Here is a 27,064-nt window from a genome sequence, read left to right as displayed (position 1 = left end):
GATAGAGTAGCTCTAGAAATAGCAAATAGATCATTTAAAGCTCCTTAAAATAAATTAAAAATTTAATTTTTTAAATAGATGATCTTTAGTAGAGTAAGAGTTAAGAAAACTTCAATGTTCTTATGATCAGTCCTTAAAATGTCCCACCATGGGTTCTTTAGCCCTCATGCTCAAGAGTGGGATGGTTTAGCTGAAAACTTCCCCGCACACTTGAGATCTGATTCAAAAGATATTTCTACAAACACTCGAAAAATTTTTTAAATCCAAATGGGATTGATTCACACAATAAAAGGGAAGTCTAAGGGTTTAACCGAAAACCAATAGATCTGCCCAATCATCAATGCTTACTCAACCCAAATAACAGTGCAAGATACCTGTACACTGATAAATCCCAAAGGCATATGAAAATAACAACATTAAAATTCAGTAGAAAATTAAGCACATAACCAGAACAAATTTACCATGATAAGCTGCAAACATACACACATGGATTTGCCCCCAAATCCTTTTTACTTTATTAATCCAAAAAATTTATAGAGCTTCCAAAGTGTTAAATTTAGGTATGTTCTATGTTAGAGCAATTTATTTTAATTTTCCAATATCTTTTCCAGATTAGCAATCACATCAGCATTAAAGTAAACTGCAGATAGAACATAAATATAAATCGCAGAAGACAAGCCAAGACAAGAGGACACAAGATGTGGCGCTAGCCAGGGACAAACCCCACAATGTGGGGAAACCCTTGATCAATTCTTCTTTTATGTTCTTCAAAGTTCAACAGAGAAAGTGAGAGAGATAGTACATTTACAATAGAAGTCAACACTTTGACTTTTGATATCTGCAGAGATCAGTTGAAGACATATTGCTTCAACTGATTCTCTAAGGTGACTCCTTCACCTATCATAGTGCTGCATCTCGTCCATTTGTTGCACCTTACCGTGAGGTACCATCATGCTGCATCATGCATCATCATGCTGCTCATGCTTTCATCACTATGCTGCCCATGATCTACTCACTATGCTGCCCATACATCATGCTGCCCATGATCTATATCATGCTGTCCATACATCATGTTGCTCATGATCTACATCATGCTGTCCATACATCATGCATCATTATGCTGCCCATGTTCATGATCTCATTCATTATGACGCTGCCCGTGATCTCGTTTATTAGCATGCCGCCCATGCTCATGCATCATTATGCTGCTCATGCTCATGATCTCATTCATCATGATGTTGCCCATGTCCATGATCTCATTCATCATCATGCTGCCCTTTATGACTGTAACTTCCAGCCTTGCTAACAACCCTTCAAGCCTTAAGGCTGCCTTATGTGCCACGCTGTCACCTACAATACTCAAAGGTTTACATGCTGTCCATCTAGTCTACCTCATGCTGTCAACAGGCTTGTGACAACGTTTGAGAGGCTCATCCTTAACGAGATCAGGATTGCATCTTTGAGTTCTGATATTATAACCAAGAATAACGTTCATTACTGCTGAGGGTATATGAGCTAGCAGGAGCTCAGATCAACACACATATATATATTGATCTATACGTATGCCAAAATATGCTTTGGCCCAGAACGTAAGATGAGTTCTAGCTGCATATATCTTGACAGCGTATATGGTGCTCTCCATGCGTATATCATGACTGTCTTCCCTTACTGCGGCTAGGTGACTCTATTACAGGACTGCGTTCAGATGACTGCGTGGAAAGTGTCTTCATGACAACGTATCTCCATGCTATGCGTATATATATGGCTGCATATGAAGTGTTTCCATGAACGTCTTTGTTACAACGTGTCTCCCATTACAGCGTATGACTTACTGCGATATAGGAGCCTCCTTGACTGTGTAGATTAGGGCCTGCGTATAAGACTTTTAGACAGCGTATAAGGGCCTGCGTATAAGGCTTCTTGGACAACGTATTAGGTCTCTGTTTGCTGCGTAGATCATCCTCATATGCCTGCGGCTTACTGCGGTTAGGGCATCACCTTTGGGCCAACGTATCTTCATTGTGTCTCTCCTTCACCAAAACCCAAAGACGTGGAGAGGAGGAGACCACACATGAAGAGGATGTGTTGCAAAATGACTTCAAGTCCTCTTCTATTTATACTAAAACGTGGATGATGAATAGACACGTCTATTGGGCTTCTGAGCCTACTCAAGTTGCTGGCCGACTTGACAATTTATTTTATAACATAAATAAATTCATAACTTCATAAATACATATCGGAATCGGATGATCTTTGGATCAATCCTACACCTCTCGATGAGAGGGATCCAATAAAAATATCAGCTGTAGCTTGTCATAAATAAGATGACCCACATGGAGTTTGGCCCTAGTTGCCAATTTTAACACAAAGCCAATTACAACATCCAAAGATGATTACAGTGAAGAGCCTGAGACTCAATTTATAGAAAAATAGAGAGATCTAGATCCCCCTCCAAGTGGAAAAAGGCTAGGTCCAAGAAGTTGCACAATTTTGACTCGATCCTGGAGAATAAATGCTAGTTGTTGCTTGATCCATGCCAAAATTAAATCCCGTTCTTTGATCTTGATGAAGAAATTGGAATTCCATAATAATTCCCCTTTTTTCAGGTCCAAAAAATATTATTTTGACCTTTCTTCATCAAAAAATTACTTTTGACTTAACCGCCTAGGTTCATAAGTTCATTTCTTTTCTAAAAAGATGATCTTTTCCTTGATGGAGATCTTTGGAAATTGGACTTCTTTTGGACCCACGAATTTTCTTCAACCAACTGGACCCAAAAAAATTAATTTTCTTGAAAAAAATAATTATTTTCTGGCCCCTAAGAATTTCTTGTGGTTTTTCCACCTGGGAATTGAGTTTTTCAATTTAATTCTTCCTTGGGAATTACCACCTTCTCCAAAATTCATTTTGCTACTTGAAGAGAATTTTATTTTCTCTCAATTTTAATTTTTGACCATTTTCTAGTTAATATTTTTGCCACTTGTTGTGAGAAAACCAAAAATAAAAACAATTTGAGGGGATAGACATAATTTCAACCCTCAAAAGGCGTCTAGACACAAAGTTGAGGTGAAAGGTTCTAACTATGTGTACTTCACCCCCTTTAACTTTTACAATCATTTGATTTTACAATTTACATCCAAATTATTAAATTTCCTAACCAACTGGAAATTAATAATTAAAAATAGACGCATACTCAACCAAATTCTGCAAGACTCAAGACATGATCTAGTATGATGAAAATACATAGACTCAATACATCAAGACTTATTTAAGACATCACACTGAATCCCACCCTAGCTTTGGGGGTATATGTGGGAGAACTCTATTGATTATCCGTGTTTACAAACACACATAATTCAAGGAGGTTAAAAAACTCTCTAGGATGAAACTCATTAGCCAAAATTCTTAAGCTTACCTAGGTGTTTTACATGGCTTTATAGACATACTAGAATCATTTCTACAATGGCCCATTGGGATGCAGAATTTGGAGTTACAACTTTTATGATCTGATGAGTGACGATGATGAATTATGGATATCTGACTGCTCGAACATGATGAAATTCCTTTGCAAAAATGTGTATTGCTATAGGGTAGTTGACATAGAGTGGTCAACAAGTTGTATTCTTGTTCCCATACTTCACCTTAGTGGTTATCCCTGTCCCCTAGTCCAGTGTGACCTTCTTTGATGCCTTTCTTTCCACTATGGCACAGAAGGAGGCATTGATTGATGTTGTGTGTCCATGGTAAACTGTATTTTAACATTTTCCATCTCTCCCTTATATCCATGTCCCATCTTCGGGTTAATTTCTGTTTATCACCAAGGTTGGTTCCTTGTTTTCTTCATTCTTGGTTAGGGGCTAGGAAACCTTTCCCTAATAGGTTGATGTAGTATTAGAAAAAGAAAGAGCATGAGCCATAATGATAAAATGTAGGAAAAAATTTGGTTGGGATATAGTAAAGTATGTGGACAAAAGCCTAGCTTGAGCTCTACTTCTCTTTTTAGCCCTCACTTAGTTTTTGGCTAAAGTAATCAAAGTAAAAGGAACTTTGAATATCCCAACCTCAATGAGCAATAAAGTGCTTCATCTTTAAAGTGTCAACGATGCATAAATGAAAGCTTGTAACCCAAACTATGCAAGGAAAAGAAAATCAATAAAGGCACACAAGAGGGGTGGTAAAAATACAGCTAGGAAAGGGGTAACTTAGGTCCAATAATTACTCCCTCTTCACATAATAATGCTCAAGGATGATGGAATTTCATAGATGGGACAAAGACTATGGCATCCCCCATGAAGTAAACCCTACCATAGCACAATCCACTTGCACCTATTGATTAATGGGTCGTCCTAGGAACTTTTGATAGGCATCCCATATCTAAGTGTCGTAACTTGTTCACAAATAATAAGCTAGGAAGACATTTAAAGATGTTGTTTGTGCAAATTACTTTGGTGTCTTTGCATTAGGTATGGCCCATTATGATACTCTTATGGTCATTGATTTTCAAAGTATGTTTTCAAATGCTTACTCCCAAGCACAATTTCCATCCCTTGAGGGATTGTATGAGGCCTTTGCAACACTTCAGAGAAGATGCCCAAGCCCACTTGATGACCATGTTGGGCACTAGAGTTAAGACACTGACCACCTTTTGAGGAGTGTTGACCTTGGGATGCATCTAGCACTGATGATGACCTTCTCCTCTCCCTCCAGAACCTAAAATGCTTTACATTTGAACCAAGACGTTACCTAGAGAGATGATGTACAATAGAGACAATAGGACGCCTCTTGGTTGGCATTGTCTTCGTAATGGACGTTGCCTTGTTGCTAAGATGATTTGATGATGATGATGGCTTGATACCTTTTTGGAAGGGATGGTACACTTTTCTAGATGATGACATTATGCTCTAGTCTTGTGACGTCCCTTTTATGTGGGTTGGAGTGATGACTTGGTTTTGCTTGATGATTGGATACCTTGTTGATGTAGAGAGGATCATTTTAAGTGAGAAGCATTCTTTTGACCCATTCATGGCATATTTTGATAGACATACTTACTTTTAGATGATGACATCACCCTTGGAGGCCTTTTTACTCACATTGGTGGGTTAAAAAGAGGTTTATTGTAACATTTTCTCATCGAGATAGCTATCTTTCGACTCGCATTGTGATCTACTTCTAATCACATATTTTATTATTTTTAGGGTTTTTAGTGGATTTTACTCATAAATCATATTGGTTTCCCTTCTATAAGTAGAGGAAGTCGATTTGGAGAGAAATCATAGTAACACACTCGTTCATATATTAGAGAGTGCGCACTAGTGTCTCTTTTCTCTTGGACGCAATAGAGCATTGATTGAGCAATTGTCTTGGGGAGGATATTATGATTGGAAGGAATTTTTTCTTGGATGATAAAGTGATTCTATGGTGATTTTGTGTAAGTTTATTGTGAGTATTTTCTTCCATTTTGTAATTGTTGTAGAATTAGGGTTTTGTTGAAATTTTTATCATATGTATTGAATCGTTTATGGCCCTAACATCCCCTTTTGCAAAATTATCACCAATATTTCCATCAAGGAACTCAAGAAGAGGAAAGGAAGAGGAAGACCATTTAGTTCAAGAAACCCTGCCCTTGAATCAACAAACTCCAATAGAAGAGGAAAGAGAATTGAATGCTTCAATTGCCACAAGCATGGTCACTATGCCCGAGATAGTCCAGAAAAGAGAGATGCTCCAAGATCTAACTACAACAACAACCGTGGCTTCAATAACAACAGGTTTAACGATAGAAGAAGAGGAGATGATAGAAGAAGAGATGCTCTTGATGATCGTGAAGAAGGCCACCATCCTCAAAAGAGATCAAGGAACTCCAGGTATGGAACTAATGCAACTGCCACTCTGCCACTTAATCTTAATATATTCTTATTTTTGCTCTTTGTAGTTCCTCCTCCAGATTCATGTGATGGTTGGTAGATAGTGGGGCTTCTAGACATTTCCCTGGGTATTGGGAAGTCCTCCCAAATGTAGTTGATGTGAAAATTCCTCAACAGGAACCCCTACTGCAACAACTGATGATATTACTCCTATTTGTTAATTCCTTTAAACAAATTACTTGCAGTTTTCTACGACAAATATCGTAATACATACACTGCAACCTTCACTTAATTAAATATTATGCGGAAATAAGAGACTTAGAAAGAAAAAATACAACACAATAGACACTGTTATTTTTGGACAAATGTCCTCGGAAAAACCCAATGTGGGAAAACCGGTGCAGCAAATCTGAGGGTTTATTATTATTAAGCAGTACCAAATTCTGAATACATCTCTGAATACCTCTCTGGTTATTCAGTTACAGAGAGAAATATTGGTAGAAAGATTTGTGAGATTACCTCACACAACCACTGAGAAAATCCCGGCTGATCTAGATACTGAATGAAGTGCCTCTGGCAGGCCCTACGCTACCTCTGCGCAGTCCTCATGTAGTCCTTGCATCAACCTCTCTAGGCATTGCGTCACCCAATCTGCTGATTGATTTGCTACCCGGAGTCTTTGCTCTCAGCCTCCCGGTCTCACACCTCGACTCCCGGCTTCTAAAATTGACTTTCCCCAGCAAAATCTTGGACTCTCTCTCACCCTCTACGCAATCTCTGCGTGGCCCTTCATGGCCTTGCGTCAGCCTCTGTGTCTGGACAACTGGATCACTATTTGCCTCTCTTTGCTGATGATTCTTCGACTGAGAAAATCTCTCTCTTCGAATGCTATCTCCGCCCCTCAACTGCAAGAGATCTCGTTGATCAAAATTTCCTCCTGAGAACTTCTCACATCAGAAATACGATCTCTTGATCTCTCGGTGTGTTTTTCAAATGACCCTCAAGCTCCCTTAAATAATCTTCTCGTTTACATTCAACGACCCAGATTAAAAACTAATCAATGGCTAGGATCATTTTAGCTTGATCCTCGTTTTCTTCTAGAAATTACACCCACAATTAGATTAATACCCATGAATATTTTTAATTTCCTTAGTTTAGACTTAGGGACCCATTAAAAAATATTAATTATTTTAATAAAATTGTCTCTGGGTGGAGTTTCCCAAAACGCTTGCTGGGTTCTTTGGAATACATGTGCCCAAGCCTCCCTACAAAATTTGAGGCCTAGAGCACATCCGATGCTACCTCAAATCAACAGTTGAGAGGGAGACTAATCTAAAGATCATCCTTGGGGAGAACTCTACTTATCCTGTGAAGGGTTTTGGTTTTATCAAATTTCATTTGGATTATGGGGAAACTGTACTTCTTCATGATGTTATGTATGGAATTGGGATGAAACAAGTGTTGAGAAAACCACACCAAGATCAAGAGATTCACAAAAAATATATGATTGCATTGAGTAAATTAATCCCTGACGAGGAGGAGGCTGCCATGGTACGGAGACAATTGAGCAACTATACGCTTAACACTGGTCCATTTGGGAGCATGCATGCAATTAGAGATCGAGAGACTTTTTCTGCTCTTGAGTGGTGGAACATGCATGGAGGGGCTACTCCACTTCTACAGACTTTGGCATTGCGGGTGCTTTCATAGGTGGTAAACACTTCTTCTGCAGAGAGGTGTTGGAGCTCTTATTCTTTCATCCACAATGTTAAAAGGAACAGGTTGAGTTTACACCGGGCAGAGAGCTTGGATTATGTTCATTACAACTTGTGATTGCTGTCCCATTATTATGATGATGCAAAGACTAATAAAGACCTTAAGATTTGGGACAAGAATCCAGAGGAGCCCAATTTGGAGGATGGAGTGTTACGATTAGAGCAATTAGAGGATGCTCTTATCCAGGTATGTCCATCGTGGTATGAATTTTCCTTATAAAGCATTTCTCTAATTCATGTTTTTAATTTTTTTGTTAACTAATTTTTTTTTTGTATGAATTTTTTGAGCGATTCCAGGATGATGATGATCCTGTTGAGATGCCACCCCCATCTGGTCCCTTGGTTCCTAGGTTCCATGGTTCAACACCAACAACAGGGGGTTCGTCTTCATCAGTTTCAATGCCACTGCCACAACTTCCATAGGCATCATCTTCTTCATTGCCACCACGTGGAGGCCCGCCGCCATGTTCTCTTCGTGGTGGAAGGAGGAGAGATTAGTAGATACATTCACAATTTACTACTTTTGTCATAGATTAATCATTAGATTTGTAGGCTTGTGAATTTGAATCTTTTTTGTCTTGGCGGTGACCAAGTGACATATTTTGTAAACAATATTATTTGAATTTTGGACATGACAAATGTTGACAGTTGCTCACTTGCTAGATAAATCATAATATGCTCTATGTTTTATAATATGCTTAAATGTTTTATGTTTTATAATATGCTTAAATGTTTTATGTTTTATAATATGCTTAAAAATTTGATGTATGTTTGTAATTGCTAGAATATAGATGGATGATGTACATACTAGTAACTACAATGGAATCATGGATGCCATATCTATCTTGATTTATGCAAAAATATGCATGTTTTCATGTTTTCTACAACTAATTTGGTATTTGGGATGTTTGTTTTGAGTATAAATGGAAATATATATATATAGCAGACGCTTCGCTTCCTAGATTTTTGGAAAATGACACTTCCGCGTCCCCACTTCCAAAAAACGTCCCTGTTTCGTTCCCGCTTCGTGCAACATTGGGTATCATTAATACAGCCTCATCTGTATTTTCTTGGGTGCCCCTCCACAACTCACATTAGAGACTTTTTTCAAAGCAATTGAGAGAAATGTTACATCTAGATAGACATTTAGCTTAAAATCTACAAAGATAATTTCACTCCACATTAGATATATTGCATATCATTTTAACTTCATCAGCTTGGGACATCTTTTAGATTTACTTGCAATACTATTTATCTCATAGACTTGTCATGATGGATGGCCTCATAGTTGATTGATATTGTTTACTTTCCTTTAACAAGTACGATCTTTGTTTTTCATCGCAAGTAATATTCTTTGGTTTGTGGAATCTCATTTGCAAGTTATCTTTCTTTCAAAATAGCATTTTGCAAGTAGTGTGGATCTTTCATTTACAATCTTTACTTTACTTGTTAAATGACTATCTCATGTACTTGTTTAGCTCATGATTATTGAATGGTATTATTTTGTTATTTTGAGCATTTCTTTACAAGTACACCATTTCAATATTTCCATCTTTCAAGTGATATTTCATTATTGATCAAACATTGTCTCTTTTGTAGGATCGCTTGTAACCATTTTCATTTGAGCAAGTGCATGTTATTTACTTTGAGCAATTTATTGTTTAAGCATTGGTCTATGATGACATATTTCCTTGAATGAATTATTGAAAAGATGCTCATATATTTCTTTGCTTGTTCATATTGTGGGATCAATTTACTATTGTTGGTAAGCTTTCCATTTCACTTAATCTCCTAGAAACTCATATCTCATTTACTAACCTTCATTAGGGACCACCCCCTTAGCTTAGGACAGAGATTTAATGGAGAGAGTTGGGAATAGGTGACAACCCCTTCTCTTAGTTTGCCACCAAGTCACACCTTGTGGGATTGAGGATTTTTCCCACATTAACTAGGTGTGCAAGCGAGGCAACAACAAATCCAAACTAAGTCAAGGGTGTGGGGTTGAACAACAATCAATGGACTTGACCAGGATGCTGAGGAGAATAGGATCAAAGGAATGCCTTTCTTTTGGAATTTGAGTGCAATGATCCTGTTGAAGCCACTAACCAAAAGGCAAACTAGGGAAATGGTTTTCAAGCTAGGACTTGGGATATCTCGAGATTCCACTGTTGGAATGTCCTCAAACTTAGAGGATATCTTGAGGACTCACTAGTGCAACTCTAGACCAAATTCATCAAGTTTTGATGGCTACAATGGAATTCGTATGATGCCCTAGGGAGCCTACTAGGGTTATGGTTTTTTTTTGGAAGGAAGGAAGAAAATAGGAGGTTGTATTGACCACCAAAGGAATGTGAGGATCAATGCCTTGTCTCTTGGGCCTAATGGAGTCAAGATACACCTAGATTATGAATTTTCATATGCTAAGGAGCCCTAGATGACTTTCGCTAGCCTTTCCAAATGCAACAACTAGGTCATTTAGGGATTTATACTTCGATTTGCAAGATTAAGTTTCAAGGCTTGTTAACCTCTTTCAGTGCCTCTAGGAACATTCACTCCCTCTCTTACTAAGCAACGCATGCAATATATCGATCATTCAAGACTTAAAAAAAATTTCGCATCATTTAGGGCATGTACAAGAACAATGATAAAATTTCGATGCATTAGACAAGTAAGAAGATAAAATATCATTAAATTGCACTTACAAGAGAGACTAGAGTATATCCATTCATCATCTTCGCAAAAATAGAAGCTCCAAAGACAATAGCGAAAATCCAAACATCATAATGCATTAAGAAACTCCAATTTCATCCAAGAAGAGCAAGTGTGAAAATCTAAGTTGCAACTAGGGCAACTAGGGCCAAACTTCACCTTGGACAACTCATATGAGGAAGTTGATATTTTTATTGGATCCTCTCTCTGAGAGGTGTAGGATTGATCTAAAGATCATCCCATTCTGACATGTACAAATGGAATTATGAATTTATTTTGATTATGGACAAATTGTCAAGGTCGGCCAGCAAACTCAAGTAGGCTCAGAAGCCCAACAATCACGTCTATTCATCTTCAACATTTGCATATAAATACATGATGCCTCCTCTTCATTTGGACAATGTGCGAATAAGATGATTTTACTATGAGAATGAGAGACATGCTTATATACCAAGCAGGTGTCTCTTCATGGGGAGTCATGTCTCATTTAGACATGCCTCTTCAACCTATTTACTAATTAACTAATAACTATTTATGATTATTATCATTTACATTATTTTACATTATTTCCTATATATTTATTCATAACATTGAATTTGTAGATCAACAAATAAAAGCTTAGTGTGCGTATTACTATTATAATCAAGTGATCTTTGCATCAGTCCCTCGCGGTCTAACCTCTCCAATAACCTTCATAATGACACACAACTCCACGATCAAATAAAAAATGAAGAGAGAGACAGTGACAAGCTTTCTACTGGAGAGTTTCTAACTATGGAGGATCTCTGAAAATTTCCATAGGAGTGACACGGAACTAACCAGAACAGGCATGCAAAAGCTTGGGACTGAATAGAATGGAATATTGGAAGCCTCTACCTACCCCAAAATCTCTTTCCCATTGAACCGGGAGTCATTTTAAGCTGCATAAATTCCAGGGATGTAGAGATGGAGGCATATTCTTCTTCAGGACTGTGCTGACACAGATATGACAGGCTCATGTGTGTTTGGTAGCTAGGATGAACGGGTGCATTTCTGCAGGACAGTGTAAATGTGCAAGGGAACGTTTCTCAGAGATGCTACAAAATTGGGCAGAAATCACAGCTAGAATTTAGCTGACAGGACATTCATGAAATGCAAAACTGATGACCAAACTGACATGCACAGAGAAGCCACAAATCCAGTGGCTCAAACTTGAGGAGGGCGGGAATTCGCCTGCTCTGATACCATGTGAACACACATGCAAATGGATATGCAAATTAATATAATCGTTGAATGCGTATTATTCACATTGATATACATTTTTATACAATGTCTAATAACCCTTGGTTTTCATATTCCAAGTGGTCTCTTGGACTCCAATGACTCTTCATATTCCACACCATAACCCTTAGCAGATTAGGTTCGCATTTGGAGAGCATGGGCATCAGCCAAATCTTGTAGGAGACTCTAAAAAGATTAATGGGCTTCCATCCCCCAATACTAAATAGTGTCTTGTGATGGATTCTTTAGAATCAACTTGATAATGTTTTGATTGAGAGAGGCTGCCCGATTGCCAGAGGAGAAGGCGTCATTGGCCATGCAATGAAGATCCTTACCATTAGTATCCCAAATTGCCTAGAAAATTCACACAACAGTTCATGAATGGGGGCTGACTTGTGATTCTTCCTAAGAGGTAAGGGTTTCAAAGTGTTCTTTCTGATACAGTCAAGAAGGCTATGTGAGTGCGTTACAAAGTGATAGCCACACATTATTTATTATCATTATTGTAGCTCTATTCATGGATGTTGAATTAATTTTGATCCTTGTAATTTCAACTTCTAGCTCCAAATTGCGTACATATGATGCTTTTGTCGGTGTGGTTAGAGCAGGTAGGCTGGCCAAGGAGACCACTAACAAAGGTAGAAGCAGCATTGAAAAACAGTTACATGGTAGCTTCCTTGCATTTGATCAGACAGTTACCGGATTCAGGTGCTTGATCTCTTTGTATGCTCTATTTAAGCATGTAAAATCCATTTTATTGAGTGAGGCCAATCTTACTGAAAATTCCTTTATGCTGCTTATCTTGCTAATGTTTTTATTTTTACTGTATTCGTTGACTTCATTTGTAGACAACACTAGCATGTAAACAATCTTTTATTTAACAGATGGTGAGGAACAACGGGAACTTATAGGCATGGCTCGTGCCACTTCAGACCATGCATTCAATGCTACAATTTGGGATGTTCTAGTGGATCCTCGCTATCAGGTAATAAGTGTTTTGTGCAACCTTAATAGTTAAAAGAGAGACAATATTGAAATGATGCTCAATGTGTTCTAATTTATGGATATAGGCAAATGAAGTCACTGAGGAGTTAAGATCACTATAAAGATAAAATGGCTCCCATTCTGCAAACTTGATGCATTTTCTGTAGAACTGCATTCTGTAATTTTCTGATCAATCCAAAAGGGATAATTTCATCCAGGGTCAGGGACTTGGGAAGGCTTTAGTAGAGCAAATGATACGTGCCTTGCTCAGAAGGGATATTGGCAATATAACCTTATTTGCTGATGCACAAGGTATATTCATGAAGTTTTTGAGAATCCATGATTTTTATTACATTGTGGTTGGTGTCAAACGACTGTTTTAGATGTTGAATGGAATGTAGTTTTAGTTTTATTTATGTCCATGCATGTTTAGGCGATCTCTCAAAAAAGAATCACTATTTTCTACTCTCACACTATGGCAGGCATGCCTTCTATTTTTTAACTTGTTTGCAAAATTAAATTGTACAATTAATGTCATTTGAGGATGTATATATGGTCTAGTGTATGGCATTTGGTGTCTTGTATATCTTTGTTGCGTCAGCTTTTAGTTTTAGCATCGAGGACTTTTCATGACACTCCCACAGTTTTGTAGCCATTGATTGTACTCTCTAGTCTCAGTGACCTATTCCTTGGTAGTTTATGGGCATGAAATAATACCCTATATTATAACCACCAGAAAAATTTATATGTATGAATATGATGCTTCAATATGGCATAGAAGGCAGAAGACATTAAGGTGACTTTTGAAAATCAAGTAGAAGCCTAGTAGTCGTATGCAATAAAAGTTAAACAATGGGCCAATCCCTCAAAATTTGCTAGTTTGAGCCTCCTATATTTGACATGCATAAAAGGAATTGGCTATTCACCTTCATTGATCCTTCTTTTTAGCTTCTCTCTCAACCATATGGCTAATACCTATGTGTTGGTCACATGATGAGTGCCTGATGGGTACCTTAATGAGACATAAAGCTCACTTGAAAAACTATGAACTTTGCTGGCTGAAATGAAGGAATTTATTTGACAAATCATTTGGTTTGTTAGTAACATGATAGCTTTAAGCATCCTCTCAGGTTGCATTTTATGGTTCTTTACCTGTATCCATGCCATTAATGCCATCTACACTTTTGATTACAAATCTTGTGCATTCTGTATGCCATTCATTTAAGAGCTTCTACTTTTCATGCCGTTTTCTCTGTATATCATTGGTCTGAGATATTAGAAATCCTTTGTACCCATTTCATATTTCTCCATTTACTAGAAGTACAGGATGTGAATTTCTGCTTTTCAAATAATAGTTTTGAGAATTTCTTTATTCATCCATTCCTCTGTCATTTTTTGTAAGTTTAGGATTTTCGTAATATATTGAAAATGCAATTACGTTTGTAATCAATACTGTAAAACTTTACTAAAGTTTACGATAGTTCATTCATGAATTGAGAATTTCTTTATTCATCCATTCCTCCTTTTGTCATTTTTTGTCTGTTTAGGCTTTTCTTAATATATTGAAAATGCAATTACGTTTGTAATCAACAGTGTAAAACTTTACTAAAGTTTATGATAGTTCATTCATGAATCATCTTCTAATGTATGCCTATTCTTTTCAACAGTAGTAGATTTTTATCGGAATTTAGGGTTCGAGGCTGACCCAGAAGGAATCAAGGGCATGTTTTGGTATCCAAGGTTTTAGCTTCTGTTGTATAGTAATATCAAGCTTACAGCGGACTAAATTTTGAGGATCACTTGTAAGTGTAAGTCCAAATGTAGGTTTCAATAGTTGAAACAGCTACATCTTTCCATTGCATTCTTATCATTCAATAGATATCATTGATTTTATAGCAATATTAGCCAGAGTTGTAATATTGTGTGTAACAGCTCTGAGCCATGGATTTTAGATGATACTTTCTTTGTCACATTGAAGGCCATGGGCTTAAGCTATATGACACTTAAAAACATGTACAGGTTTCCAAAACATGGACAGCATGGAAATGTAGTACCCCCAAAAATTGTATGAAAGGGGAAAACATGGTTTTTAAAGAATATACACACAAACACACACAGACACACACAGACACACAGGCATATATGATAGAAAATTATATTGAAAATTATCAATGAAATGATCAGGAGAACTAAAATAATAGACATAAAACACATCAAGTCACTTGTGCCAAAATACCTGCATTTAGTGGTAGATGGTGGGAACAAAGATGATTTATTCTTGCAAATGAATTCTCCCACTCAAGGGGTACAATGCCCCATTTTTAATGAATGTTGAAACGGGGAAAACACTGTTAAAGTATGCCGGTGGATGGAAATCACCCGAATTTCTATTTTCTGTGTGACGTCTTATGGGTTTGATTCCATCACAAAATGCCCTGAAATTGGTTCCCATTAATGTTGATCTTTATGTTAATCAAGACCATTAATGTTAAGAATCAATATAAAAAGATATATACAATTCCAAATGAGTATTTTAAGACTGTAATATCACCGCAAGTGTGCACTGTGTTGATAAATGTAACTAGTATCGTCTTTATAATTATATTTGAGTCATGATGTAATGTATTTGTCAAAAGAAAAAATTATTATAAAAGAAATTCATTTACAAGCATGGGTTTCATGCTTTGCTTATTTTGTTTCTAGGTCAAAGCCTCCATTGAAGGCTTCTAGGGTTTGTGTCATCTATCATTGCCTTTGTCATTATGTAATAGACCCTTTGTAATGTCAAGAAATAAATTTATTTTTGAGTCTAAAGTGTCATTTATGCCTCCTCCACCAAGTTGGTCTGCTCTCCAGTCAAGTCGGCCTCATTGAAGGAATTCGACCTTACAGAATGACTATAAAAGCAGTGCTATTTGACCTTTGTAATGTTCCCAATTTTTGTGCATGCAAAATCACTTAGGAGTTTTGTAATTTTGGAAATAATTAACAAGGAGACTTTATTAAAGGAGAAAGGATGATATTTCCTAGGCAAGTTGGATGTCACTTTAACTTTATAAAGTGGAGTATCATAAAGTGACTTTATAAAAGTGAATTTAATAAAAAGAAAAAAAAATAATAAAGAGAGAAAAGGGAAGGTGAAGATGAAAAGACAAAAGGGAAGACGAAGATGAAAAGACAATCCTAAATTCATTAAAGAAGGGAATTGAGGAGACTCTATTCATTCGTGCATTGTGTGAGTTTGAAGAGAGAGCTCTTGGAGAGAGTTGGAAGAGGAAGTTGAGGGCTTTGGAGCCCTAGCTTCCATAGCGGACTTCGGTGTTGCAACGAGACCCCCTAGTCTGAGAGTGAAGTCACTCAAATTTCACTGTAGAGCTTCAATGGAGAATGAGATTTGCAAGAAAAACTCAGGTATCCAAGTTCTATCTGTTGATTTTAAAAGTTATTTGGTATTTTCTATATCTCTTTTGCAGATGGGGAAGCTACCAGAAAATCTGAATCAAAGGCAACACTATGGGAAGACATTCCCTCCATTCTGTCATTCAAGCCATTAAGGAAAGGGAGTACGAGAGGATAGATGTGCACAAGGAATGCGCTTTTGTCATAATAATTCAAGTTTCCTTAATTCTGGAAGAGCGAGTTCCTTCTTTCTTCACCAGTTTGAAGGCTAGGAGCAAGGTGGCACGATTATACTTCTGTGGAGGCCGAGTTCTATACATTATGTTGTTGGGACAGAAACATAGTTCACAGAACCGAGTTTCATTGCTTCTTGAGTTGCGTATTGGTGACAAACAAGTGAAATAGTTGTGGGGCCTGCCTAATGTCATAATAAAGCCATGTAGACATCTTCTGGGGCTGCGAATTGAAATATGGGTGAAGTATATACACCGTGGAGCCCAACCACACTCAAGGTAGGGTTGTGTTGCTGACTGTTGAGCGTGCCAAGCAGTTTGTCTTCTTTTGAACATGAACACCTTCCAGATCAATCTATGGGTATTGTAGAAATGACGTGTATGCTTTGAGTGGTCCGATTCATTTTTGTTGGGGGTGACAAAGGGTTCTATCACCAATGTCCCAAGTAATTGGAGCAAAGGGGTGGAGGCGTTGTACAGGTGGGGACCACGAATAATAACTACTGGATCATAAATTTATTTGAGGGCCCACGTTACCCATCTCTCACTGTTGAACGTACCTATGGAAGTTTTATATATTTCACGTTGTTGTATTTACTCTGGTTGGAAAAGGTGTTATCTGCTGCTGCAAATATTCTCTGGGACCCATTCAAGCTACTACAAGAGACCAAGTTCCACTATATCCTCAATTGATGTATTTCTGAGATTAAATATTAGTAGAAATTATATGCATTGGCCACTCATTGTAAAGATAATATATGTTCCAACACCTTTTAAGTGTTTTTGAATTAAATAAAATAATCAGTGGTTGGGAATAAGTTGGATTCTCCTGGTATTTATGACTGTATTTCTCACAGAAAAAAATAGAAATTAAACTTGGTTGCTACAACAACACATTTTAAAGGGACTGTCATAACACCATCTACACAGTTAGCAACACAGACCTAGAAAAACTATGAATATCTCGGGAAATTTATAGTCATAATCTTACAGTGATATCAAAGACCTAATCTTGGCTTAGCCTGTGGGAAACCCTCCATTTTATGACACCATAGCATGACTCTGGCCAGTTATGGGTGATATCAAGGAGAAAATTTCCAGGACCGAAATTAAAGGTTAAAGGTAACTAAGAGAAATGCTTCCCACTCAAAAATTCGAAAATAACAGTCAAGCTTTCACTAAAGTGACAGAAAATATAGAGGCTTGGGTCTGGTCAAAGAAAGAAAGAAAGGAAAAGGAAGGTTGCAGACTCAAAGATAAATCAGTGGCCACAAACCCGGAAGAATGTGGAGAAGGATATGAAGTTGGCCTCCCCAGAGATCATCCTCAAGATGGTGATGAAGCACTATGCAAGCCCATAGATGATTCTTTGACAAACAATAGAGAAACATAAAAGATCAAATTTCGCCAGGAAAATGTTGATTTAGTTTGTCAACCATTTGTTCATGTATGGGATGTGGATGGCACTAATGTTGAAGATTGCTCCATCATTGTCGAAGAAATTATTACTATTCCACTACAGAATGACAGGACACTTGCCCAAAGATTAAAGAAGGACAAAACTATGAAAGAGGCTTTTTCCAATTCTTGTACCGTTGGCAGTTACATGAGCAGAATTGGAAAGATAGACAATGGCAGAATTGGCCTAGCAGTAAATAAATTATTGTCTACTGATGTCTATAACATTGGGCCTCAGGTATCATGGGAAGCCTCATGGATCATTTTCCTTTATTACAAATGAACCACTTCTATCATATGCAGCAGAAGAAGAAGCACTCAAATTCAAGCCTGAGAAGGGCCTGAAGCTTTTGGGCTTTACAAATGCATCAAACATTCTGAGGCACTATTATATGAGAGATACAAATATTCTTATCGCAACAACAGGTAATACCGTGGCCAAGGCAATGCAAACAACAAAGAATGTTTCCATTTTGCGTGCATGTGGAGGAAAGGACAATCAAATATTGTTCTTGGTATTTTGACCCCCAACATATCTAACACAAGCAATGTTATGCTTGACTTGGTGCCCCCTAGAAGAGAGGAGGCAATGGAACTGGAGCTAACATTGAATCCTATTTTAGAGAAACTCTATAGTTTTCTTCATTTAAAATCAAGAAGATCAGATGATGATGTGCCTCCAATTGACTATGTTGTTAAGAGGATAATTGAGCATGATCCAGAGTTGTTTGCTAAAAAAGAACTTAAAAGGTTTTGTAGCCTATTCCAATTGAAAAAGAATCAAAAGACAAAGAAGGTCTCCAATAGATTTTGGAGGGACAAACCATTATTATCTGAAGAACCAACAGGGAAATATGCAGGAGATAATGTGCATAGTGACATCTCCTTCAACAATCTTGTAATAAGGAAAGCAGATCAAGTTGGAAGATTGACACCGGTTGCAGATTTTGAGGTTATGCCGGCATGTAGAAACAGTGATGAATGGGTTCCCAAGGCTATTAATGAAAAGAAAAAACTTATCATTGATCTATTAGATTCTTCTTACAAAGGAAACACGTACCATAAAATGATGGATTGCTTAGCGACACTACGAATTGAATGGGTAAAACAAAAGGAGGCATTGGAATTCATTAATTTCATGCATGTGTTAGCAAATAGGTGCCAAGGTAAAAGACGAATGAGTTTTGGGAATTTCTTGTTCCCAAGAATTTCAGTTTGATAAACAAGGACAAAGTGTGAAAAATTTATGCTGCAGTGATTGATTTATTTCTCCTACTTATTTACACTAATAAGTTATTTACCAATGCTTCAGTAAATATCAAAATAAATTCAGCTGCAGACTTCACAAATTATGAACTGAGAAAAGCAAGAGAAACACCAACACATGAACAATCACATTGACACACTTGTTTTTGGACAATAGTCCCCGAAAAAACCAATGCGGGAAAACCGGTGCAACATCTATGAGGGTTTATATTATTGGCAGTAAATTTCTGAATACAATCTAGATGCCCTAGAGAAATGGCAATCCACTCAGAGAAGATCACTGATAGAAAAATAGAGAAATGGCATTGCATCAATAATTCTTTGGTGCATCAAGGAGTTGACACTTCACTGATGGATGAAAACAAGGAATTTGAACATAGGAACCATGGAGATATTGGTTACATCACTCAAAGCATTAAAGATTTAAAGATCAAAGGCACCATTGAGCATAACATCATAAAAAACCAGAGAGATGTGGAAGGTAATAGGGGTGTTTTGCCTAACATGTTGATGGTTGAACAAAAGGGCCATTTGAAACTGGTCAAACCTTCTGTTTGCAGATACTTCCATGAATGTTGATAGAACAACTACTCCAGTAGGTAGAATGGGTTCATCAATACAAGAAATTACTGAGCAGATGGGGTTCAGTTGTGCGAAGGCATTCAACAGGTGGATTTGGGATCTTGGCATAGATATGCAGATTCTGGATCATTTATAACTAGAGTTTCCCAGGTATGTGCGGGATCTAGGAATACAGTGCCAATTGCTTGAGGACAAGCAATTTTTGGCGGGGGGGCAGGGGGGCGAGGGTGAGGGGGCAGGGCGTCTGTAATGTTCCCAAATTTTGTGCATGCAAAATCACTTAGGAGTTTTGTAATTTTGGAAATAATCAATAAGGAGACTTTATTAAAGAAGGAGAAAGGATGACATTTCCTAGGCAAGTTGGATGTCACTTTAACTTTATAAAGTGGAGTATCATAAAGTGACTTTATAAACGTGAATTTAATAAAAAGAAAAAAAATAATAAACAGAGAAAGGGAAGGTGAAGATGAAAAGACAAAAGGAAAGACAAAGATGAAGAGACTGCTAAACTCATTAAAGAAGGGAATTGAGGAGACTCTAATTCATTCATGCATTGTGTGAGTTTGAAGAGAGAGCTCTTGGAGAGCGGTGGAAGGGGAAGCTAAGGGCTTGGAGCCCTAACTGCCATAACAGACTTCGGTGTTGCAATGAGACCCCCTAGTCTGAGAGTGAAGTCACTTAGATTTCACCGTAGAGCTTCAGTGGAGAACGAGATTTGCAAGAAAAAATGAGGTATCCAAGTTCTATTTGTTGATTTTAAAAGTTATTTGGTATTTTCTATATCTCTTTTGCAAATGGGGAAGCTACCAGAAAATCTGAATCAAAGGCAACACTATGGGAAGACATTCCCTCCATTCTATCATTCAAGCCATTAAGGAAAGGGAGTACGAGAGGATAGATGTGCACAAGGAATGAGCTTCTGTCATAATAACTCGAGTTTCCTTAATTCTGGAAGAGCAAGTTCCTTCTTTATTCACCAGTTCGAAGACTAGGAGCAAGGTGGCACAATTGTACTTCTGTGGAGGCCGAGTTCTATACATTATGTTGTTGGGATGGAAACATAGTTCACAGAACATAATTTCATTGCTTCTTGAGCTGCTTATTGGTGACAAACATGAGTGAAATAGTTGTGGGGCCTGCGTAATGTCATAATAAAGTCGTGTAGACATCTTCCGGGGCTACGAATTGAAATCCGGGCAGAGTATATACATCGTGGAGCCCAACCACACTCAAGGTAGGGTCGTGTTGATCACTGTTGAGCGTACCAAGCAGTTTGTCTTCTTTTAAACGTGAACACCTTCCAGAACAATCTATGTGTATTGTAGAAAGGATGTGTAGGCTTGGAGTGGTCCGATTCATTTTTGTTGGGGGTGACAAAGGGTTCTATCACCAATGTCCCAAGTAATTGGAGCAAAGCGGTGGAGGTGTTGTATAGGTGGGGACCACGAGCAATAATTGCTGGATTATAAATTGATTTGAGGGCCCACATTACCCATCTCTCACTGTTGAACGTACCTGTGGAAGTTTTATATATTTCACGTGGTTGTATTTACTCTGGTTGGAAAACATGTTATCTGCTGTTGCAAATATTCTCTGGGACCCATTTGAGCCACCATAGGAGACTAGATTCCACTACATCCTCAATTGATGTATTTATGAGATTAAATATCAGTAGAAATTATATGCATTGGCCACTCATTCTAAAGATAATATATGTTCCAACACCTTTAAGTGCTTCTTAAATGAAATAAAATAATCAGTGGTTGGGAATAAGTTGGATTCTCCTGGTATTTATCACTAAGAAAAAAATAAAAATTAAACTTGGTTGCTACAACAACACATTTTAAAGGGATTATCATAACACCATCCACACAGTTAGCAACACATACCCATAAAAACTCTGAATATCTTGGAAAATTTATATTCGGAATCTTACAACCTCATTTGGACATCCATCAAGAAAGTTTCGATCTGCAGTTGCAGGAGGAGAAAAGAAGTGTGAAATACCTAGAAGAGGTAGAAGAAACCCTAGTGAAGGAACGAGGAACCCTAGCGAAGTCAAGAAGTTTTTTTCCTCTTGTTTCTGGCTCACATGTGTGAGTTTCTGTGTTGCAGAAAAAGAGCTGAAGTTGCAGGTCTACAATAGGGTCGAGATCTAAGGTTGTTGTAGGGTTGAAGCAGTTTAACATGAGTTGACTTTTGGTGTTTGGCTAATCATCTTGGGAGGCTGACTTGGTGGGCTGAAGGAGGTCTTTTGGTCTAGTCAAAGGTCTTGGTTATCTCATTTGGTTTGGTTCTAAGGAAAATAAGAGAATTTTTGGGTTTTCCCCTAGAGGAGGGGTTTTAGCCTTGGTTGAGAGGCTATATCTTGTGTCCCTGTTGTGTTGTTCCTCATATTTTGTTTTGATAGTTGCTTGATCGCAAGAAGATAAAAGAAGACGCACAAGAATCTAATAAAGATCACCAAGTAATCACAAGTAGTTATCAAGTTAGAGGAAATCTTTCTGATTTTCTAACATGGTATCAAAGCTAAGGTGACGAAGAAGGTAAAAAGGCAGCTAGTAAGATCAGGAAGCTCTCATCATCATAAGGAAAGAAGAAGTTGTCAAGAAGATCATAAGAAGAAGAGAAGTCTATTCAATAAAAGGAAGGAAGTCTTGATGGGAATTAAAGGTTTCAAGTGAGTACATATATGGCCTCATCAATGATATCTGAGAACAAGCTTCAAGGAGCATCTAACTATAGAGCTTGGAAAACAAGGATGGACCTCATCCTTGTTAAGAATAAAGTATTGGAATTTGTTCAAGGAAAAGTCAAGGAACCTGCAAATGAAGCTGGAAAGGAAAAATACGAGGAGATTGATATTCTTGCCACAAACTTAATTGTGGATGGAGTCGAAGACAATTTGATTCCCTACATATCCACTCTAGACTCCTCAATAAATATGTATGCCCCCCTCTCTAAGTTGTTTATGATCAAGAATATTGGGTAAGTGGCAAGCCTAAGGAATGAGCTAAGAATAGTTAATATGACAAAGGATGATACAATGCCTTCCTATTTTGTAAGAATTTCTCCTATAAAGGATGAACTTCAAGAAATTGATGAGATAGTCCCAAAGAAAGAACTTGTAATTGCTACCTTTCCAGGACTTCCAAAATCTTGGAATGAATTTGCAGTAGGAATTACTAGTTGGAAGAACTCTCCATCCTTCGAAGAGGTGGTTTGCCTATATACAAGAAGAAGCTCATTTATCCATGATAGAAGGTAAACAAGACTCTGAAGAAAATACCTCAAATGCCTACTGTGCTCGTGTCAAGAAGAAAGGACGATTTAAGAAGCTCAAAGAGCCAAAGGAGAAAATTGATCTATGTAAAATTTGGCAACTAGGGCCAAACTCCACCTTGGACAACTCATATAATGCAACTGATGTTGAGCATGATGGAAGGAGGAAGTTGCAAAAAATTTGATGACAATATTAATTAGTATATGATCTTATTGCAATGAGAAGTATGAAGGAATAATGATTTGAAGGTTGAAGTTCTTTGATGACATTGTTAGCACTCTAGGAAACTCTCCTAGGTTGTAGCTCGGAGATGCTTGGTAACATATAAAATCAACTTATTGTTGCAGAAATCTATTGGAAGGGATGATGGTTTGGTTCAAGCCAGATAACCACTTCTACTCTGTTTTTACTCCAGACATGCATGCACACCCTCAGACTACAAGGCTTTAGACCACCAATGCTCAACAGTTTAGGGAAATAGGTGAATATGGAGAATACTAACCACACCAGTAGATGCACACAACCATGTGATGGCCAACTGCAACTAGTAAAGAAACTTGCAAATCTAATATATCAAGGTAGAGGTAGGATGACAACTACCTGGCCTTAGATACAGAAGAAACCTGGGTGACTTGTTCGACAACACATCCAATTTACTAATACAGAGATAAGATGACAATTATCTAGCATTAGACATAGAAGATATTATGAATAAAACATTCCAGGTACAAGTTTAGAACATGAAAGAAATGGACAGTGAGCATGTAACAACAAAAGAAGCTTGCATTGCTGAAAATGAAGATGAGACACTGCAAGTTATAGAGTGTCTTCAGTCTCTAGAAGTTGAACCTTACATCAAATGCCAACCTTGATTACATCTTTGTTCTGGCTATTTATAATTTAACATTATGTTGGCCTTAGCCGTTAAGGGATGGAGGGGTCTTAATTGACCACCAACCACCATTAACTGCCTGATAGCGTCTCTGAACGCAGTTGCTACCTCCTTGGTGAAAACCTGAGCAATTCTAGTATTGTGCTGTCCTTTAGGTGGTTGGGTTGATCATGGCAGTGGAGCTCCGTGACTGTTAAATTTAGTTGCTGAGTCGTGCTGTGTCCTTTCTGCCTTCGACCATACTCTTTCTTCAATTCTGTTTCAGGGTCAAACTGTCACCAGACTAACAGAGTCGGTCATCTTCTCTGTTGGGTAACTGACTGGACGTGGGGTATGGAATGCCTGGGCAGATGAACGGTTAGGACGATCGTGAATGGCGACCGTCAGATCAAGGAGATGTATGGCAGAGATCATTTGGCAGAGGCTAGCGATCGTGATGAGAGTGGGATGTGTCCGGGCTATTAGATCTTGAGCGGGTAGATCGGATGGTTATCGGGTGGCGAAGATGTGCGGGCGATAACGAGCGGGGTGGTTTAATCTGGGTGGTAACGGTTTTCATTGCGCGGGTATCGGGCGGTAAGTGGTAAGTGTCAGAAGTTGCGCGATTCCATTCAGCGGCTGCCACATAGCGGCGGAGGAGAGAGAGAAACCGCCCATATCGCGCGGGTATTGTCCGTGCTAGTTGCCCATGCGATATGAGCGCGGGCTGTTAGATCTGGCGGGGGTGATCTGACGGTGGAGGCCGATCAGGCAGGTTGCCTTTATCGGGCGGAACGTGGGCCGTTGGATTGGCGGGAGAAGATCAACGACAGAGGGAAGGCGAGATGAGTTATGAGCGCACAAAGGCATATGGTAGGGTTTTATGGGTGCTTTGGTCTTTTCCGCTTGGGGCTAAGGCCAAAAAGGGGAGTTTTGTCGGGGTTAGAGGTTAATTTAGGAAATGGGAAGGGTAAATGTTAAATTGGCAACTAGGGCCAAACTCCATGTGGGTCAACTTATTTATGGCAGATGATATTTTTATTGGATCCCTCTCGTCGAGAGGTGTAGGATTGATCCAAATATCATCCGATTCTGATAAGTATTTATGGAGATATGAATTTATTTTGATTATGTAATTATTATCAAGTCGACCAACTCTTATGTAGGCTCTAGAAGCCCAAACGTCATGCCTATTCAACCTATACGTTTTTGGTATAAATAGATGAGGATTTGATATCATTTGGATACACATTATTGAGTGATCTCCTCCTCTCCATGTCTTGGGTTTTTGGAGTAGGAGAGAGACACCAAGAGTAATATGCTGGGCTACAAGATTTGGAGAAGAAACGCAATAAACAGAGCCCTAAATTATAGTCATATATGGAACCCACAGTCTATACAGGAACCACAGTCAGGTATGGAAATACGCACAGCAATGAAGAAAAGTAATACGTTGTTATTGGAAAACCTAGCCGCAGTTCATGAAGAGATACGCATCAACGCAGTCATGATATACGCTGTCCAAAAGACAGATATGCACGCAGGCCCTAATCTATAGTGGATCTGGCAGCGTGGTTACACACAACACTTATATGCAGTTTATGAAGAGATACGTCAGTTCATATATACGTTGGGGTGATACGATGTATGTATATGCTGGTCAATGGACAGTGACACGTTGTGACCTATCCGCAACAATATATTTATATACACAGGGAAACAACGCAGCAAGACATATATATATCCGCAGGCGATGGCAACATATATATACACATAAATAGAGAAGATATTTACTTGCCGGTCATACGCTGTTCAATCAGAGATATATACGCTACTCATGGAACGCAAGTCATGGTGATAGTTACACGCAGTTCAACATAGTCATGGAATGCTGTTCATGAGGCACTTATAAGCTGTCATAAAGGGGAGCCGCAATCAAGGCATGAAGTTGTATTAAGGAGCCGCAGTTAGCCGTAGTCAGTAAAGGGAGAAGCCACAATGAACTGCACTGAGTCGTAGTCATAAAGAGGGAACTGCAGGAGCTACAGTCACAAAGAAAGGAGCCGTAGTAGGGTTTGACTGCACCTAGTTTGGGTTTAAGGTGCAATCACAAACTCATGAAGGAGTGGATGGTGTCGCCGTAGTGATAACAGTCTCGGTGATAAGTACAATGGCTCAAGCACTTGTGGTTAAATAGAAGTACAGTAATATGAAACCTCAATGAGAACTGTAACCTGTTGTCTCTCGATGGGTATCATGATCCTAGAGACAATCCCAGCATAAGAAGGAACACAGTCTTAGTGGACTTATCTCTCAATAGTCCCTGTACATATAGAAGCAACAATGAGGATCTCTGTGATGATGTAATAGCTTCAATGGTGCTGCAATGAGGATGACCCCAGCAGCAACAGAAAGGAGGATTGATATCTTGGTCTTGGAGAGGCACAACGTGTATGGTACAGATCATGGACATAAAGGACAACATGATGATGGATAAGATCATGGACATGGGCAGCATGATGATAATCATGATTAGTGCAGCATGGTGCAGTGTGCAGTGGTACAGCATGAGAACCAGATGCAACATGATGATAGGTGAAGGAATCACCTTGGAGAATCAGTTGAAGCAGAATGTCTTCCATTAATCTCATCGTTATACAAAATACAAAATGATATATTCTAGATCTAGATAAGTCAAAGTGTTGAATTCTGTTGTAAATGTACTATCTCTCTCTCTCTCTTTCTCTGCTGAACATTGAAGAACATAAAAGAAGAATTGATCAAGGGTTTCCCACATTGTGGGGTTTGTCCCTGGCTCACGCCACATCTTGTGTCCTCTTGTCTTGGCTTGTCTTGTGCGATTTATATTTATGTTCTATCTGCAGTTTATCTTAATGCTGATGTGATTGCTAACTGTGAAAATTTAAATAAATTGCTCTAGCATAGAACATACCTAAAACTAACATGGTATCAGAGCTGAGGTGAAGACAATGTCCAAGCAAGAGTGAAAGAGCAATCACCAAAGACAGTTGGGACAAGACAGAAGGATCAATGGGTTCCTCATAATTCACCTAGAGTGAAGTCGAAGCAGAGAATGTTATTAGAATGACGCAGCGGCCCTTATACGAAGGAGTGTCCGAATGGCAAAGATGCAGGTCATCAAGGACATGGTCGACCCTTCAAGGAAGCAAGGAACCCTAGGAATGGAAGTCGAAGGTTTTAAGGTGGCATTCGTCGATGGAAAGGTACGTGTTTGAAAATAGAATTTTCAAAGATGCTTTTGAGTTCAGGGTTGTATTAAGTTACAGGAAGTCCACTGGAGATCATGTCCATTGACACATAGCACCGGAGGTCTGTGAGTCAGATGGTGACAGGGAAGC

At 38.4% G+C, this 27,064-nt stretch overlaps 1 protein-coding gene across 1 annotated transcript in view; it reads left to right on the top strand.

Annotated features, from left to right (window-relative positions):
* Window positions 1-14,604, top strand: part of LOC149194312 (histone acetyltransferase TAP1-like) — a 94,278-nt gene extending 79,674 nt beyond the window's left edge. The window contains exons 4-7 of the mRNA XM_089407627.1: window positions 12,217-12,316; window positions 12,493-12,593; window positions 12,811-12,904; window positions 14,260-14,604. Of these exons, the coding sequence (XP_089263753.1) occupies window positions 12,217-12,316; window positions 12,493-12,593; window positions 12,811-12,904; window positions 14,260-14,339 (375 nt within the window). The 3' untranslated portion in view covers window positions 14,340-14,604. The remainder of the gene's footprint in view (window positions 1-12,216; window positions 12,317-12,492; window positions 12,594-12,810; window positions 12,905-14,259) is intronic.
* Window positions 14,605-27,064: the final 12,460 nt, after the last annotated feature.

This window comes from Pinus tabuliformis, chromosome 2_2 (genome assembly GCF_031772625.1).
Source record: "Pinus tabuliformis cultivar Carrire ecotype Pingquan chromosome 2_2, CPIR1, whole genome shotgun sequence".
NCBI lineage: Eukaryota > Viridiplantae > Streptophyta > Pinopsida > Pinales > Pinaceae > Pinus > Pinus tabuliformis.
Note: the sequence above shows the minus strand (reverse complement) of the source record. Positions and strands in the feature narration are given on the sequence as shown.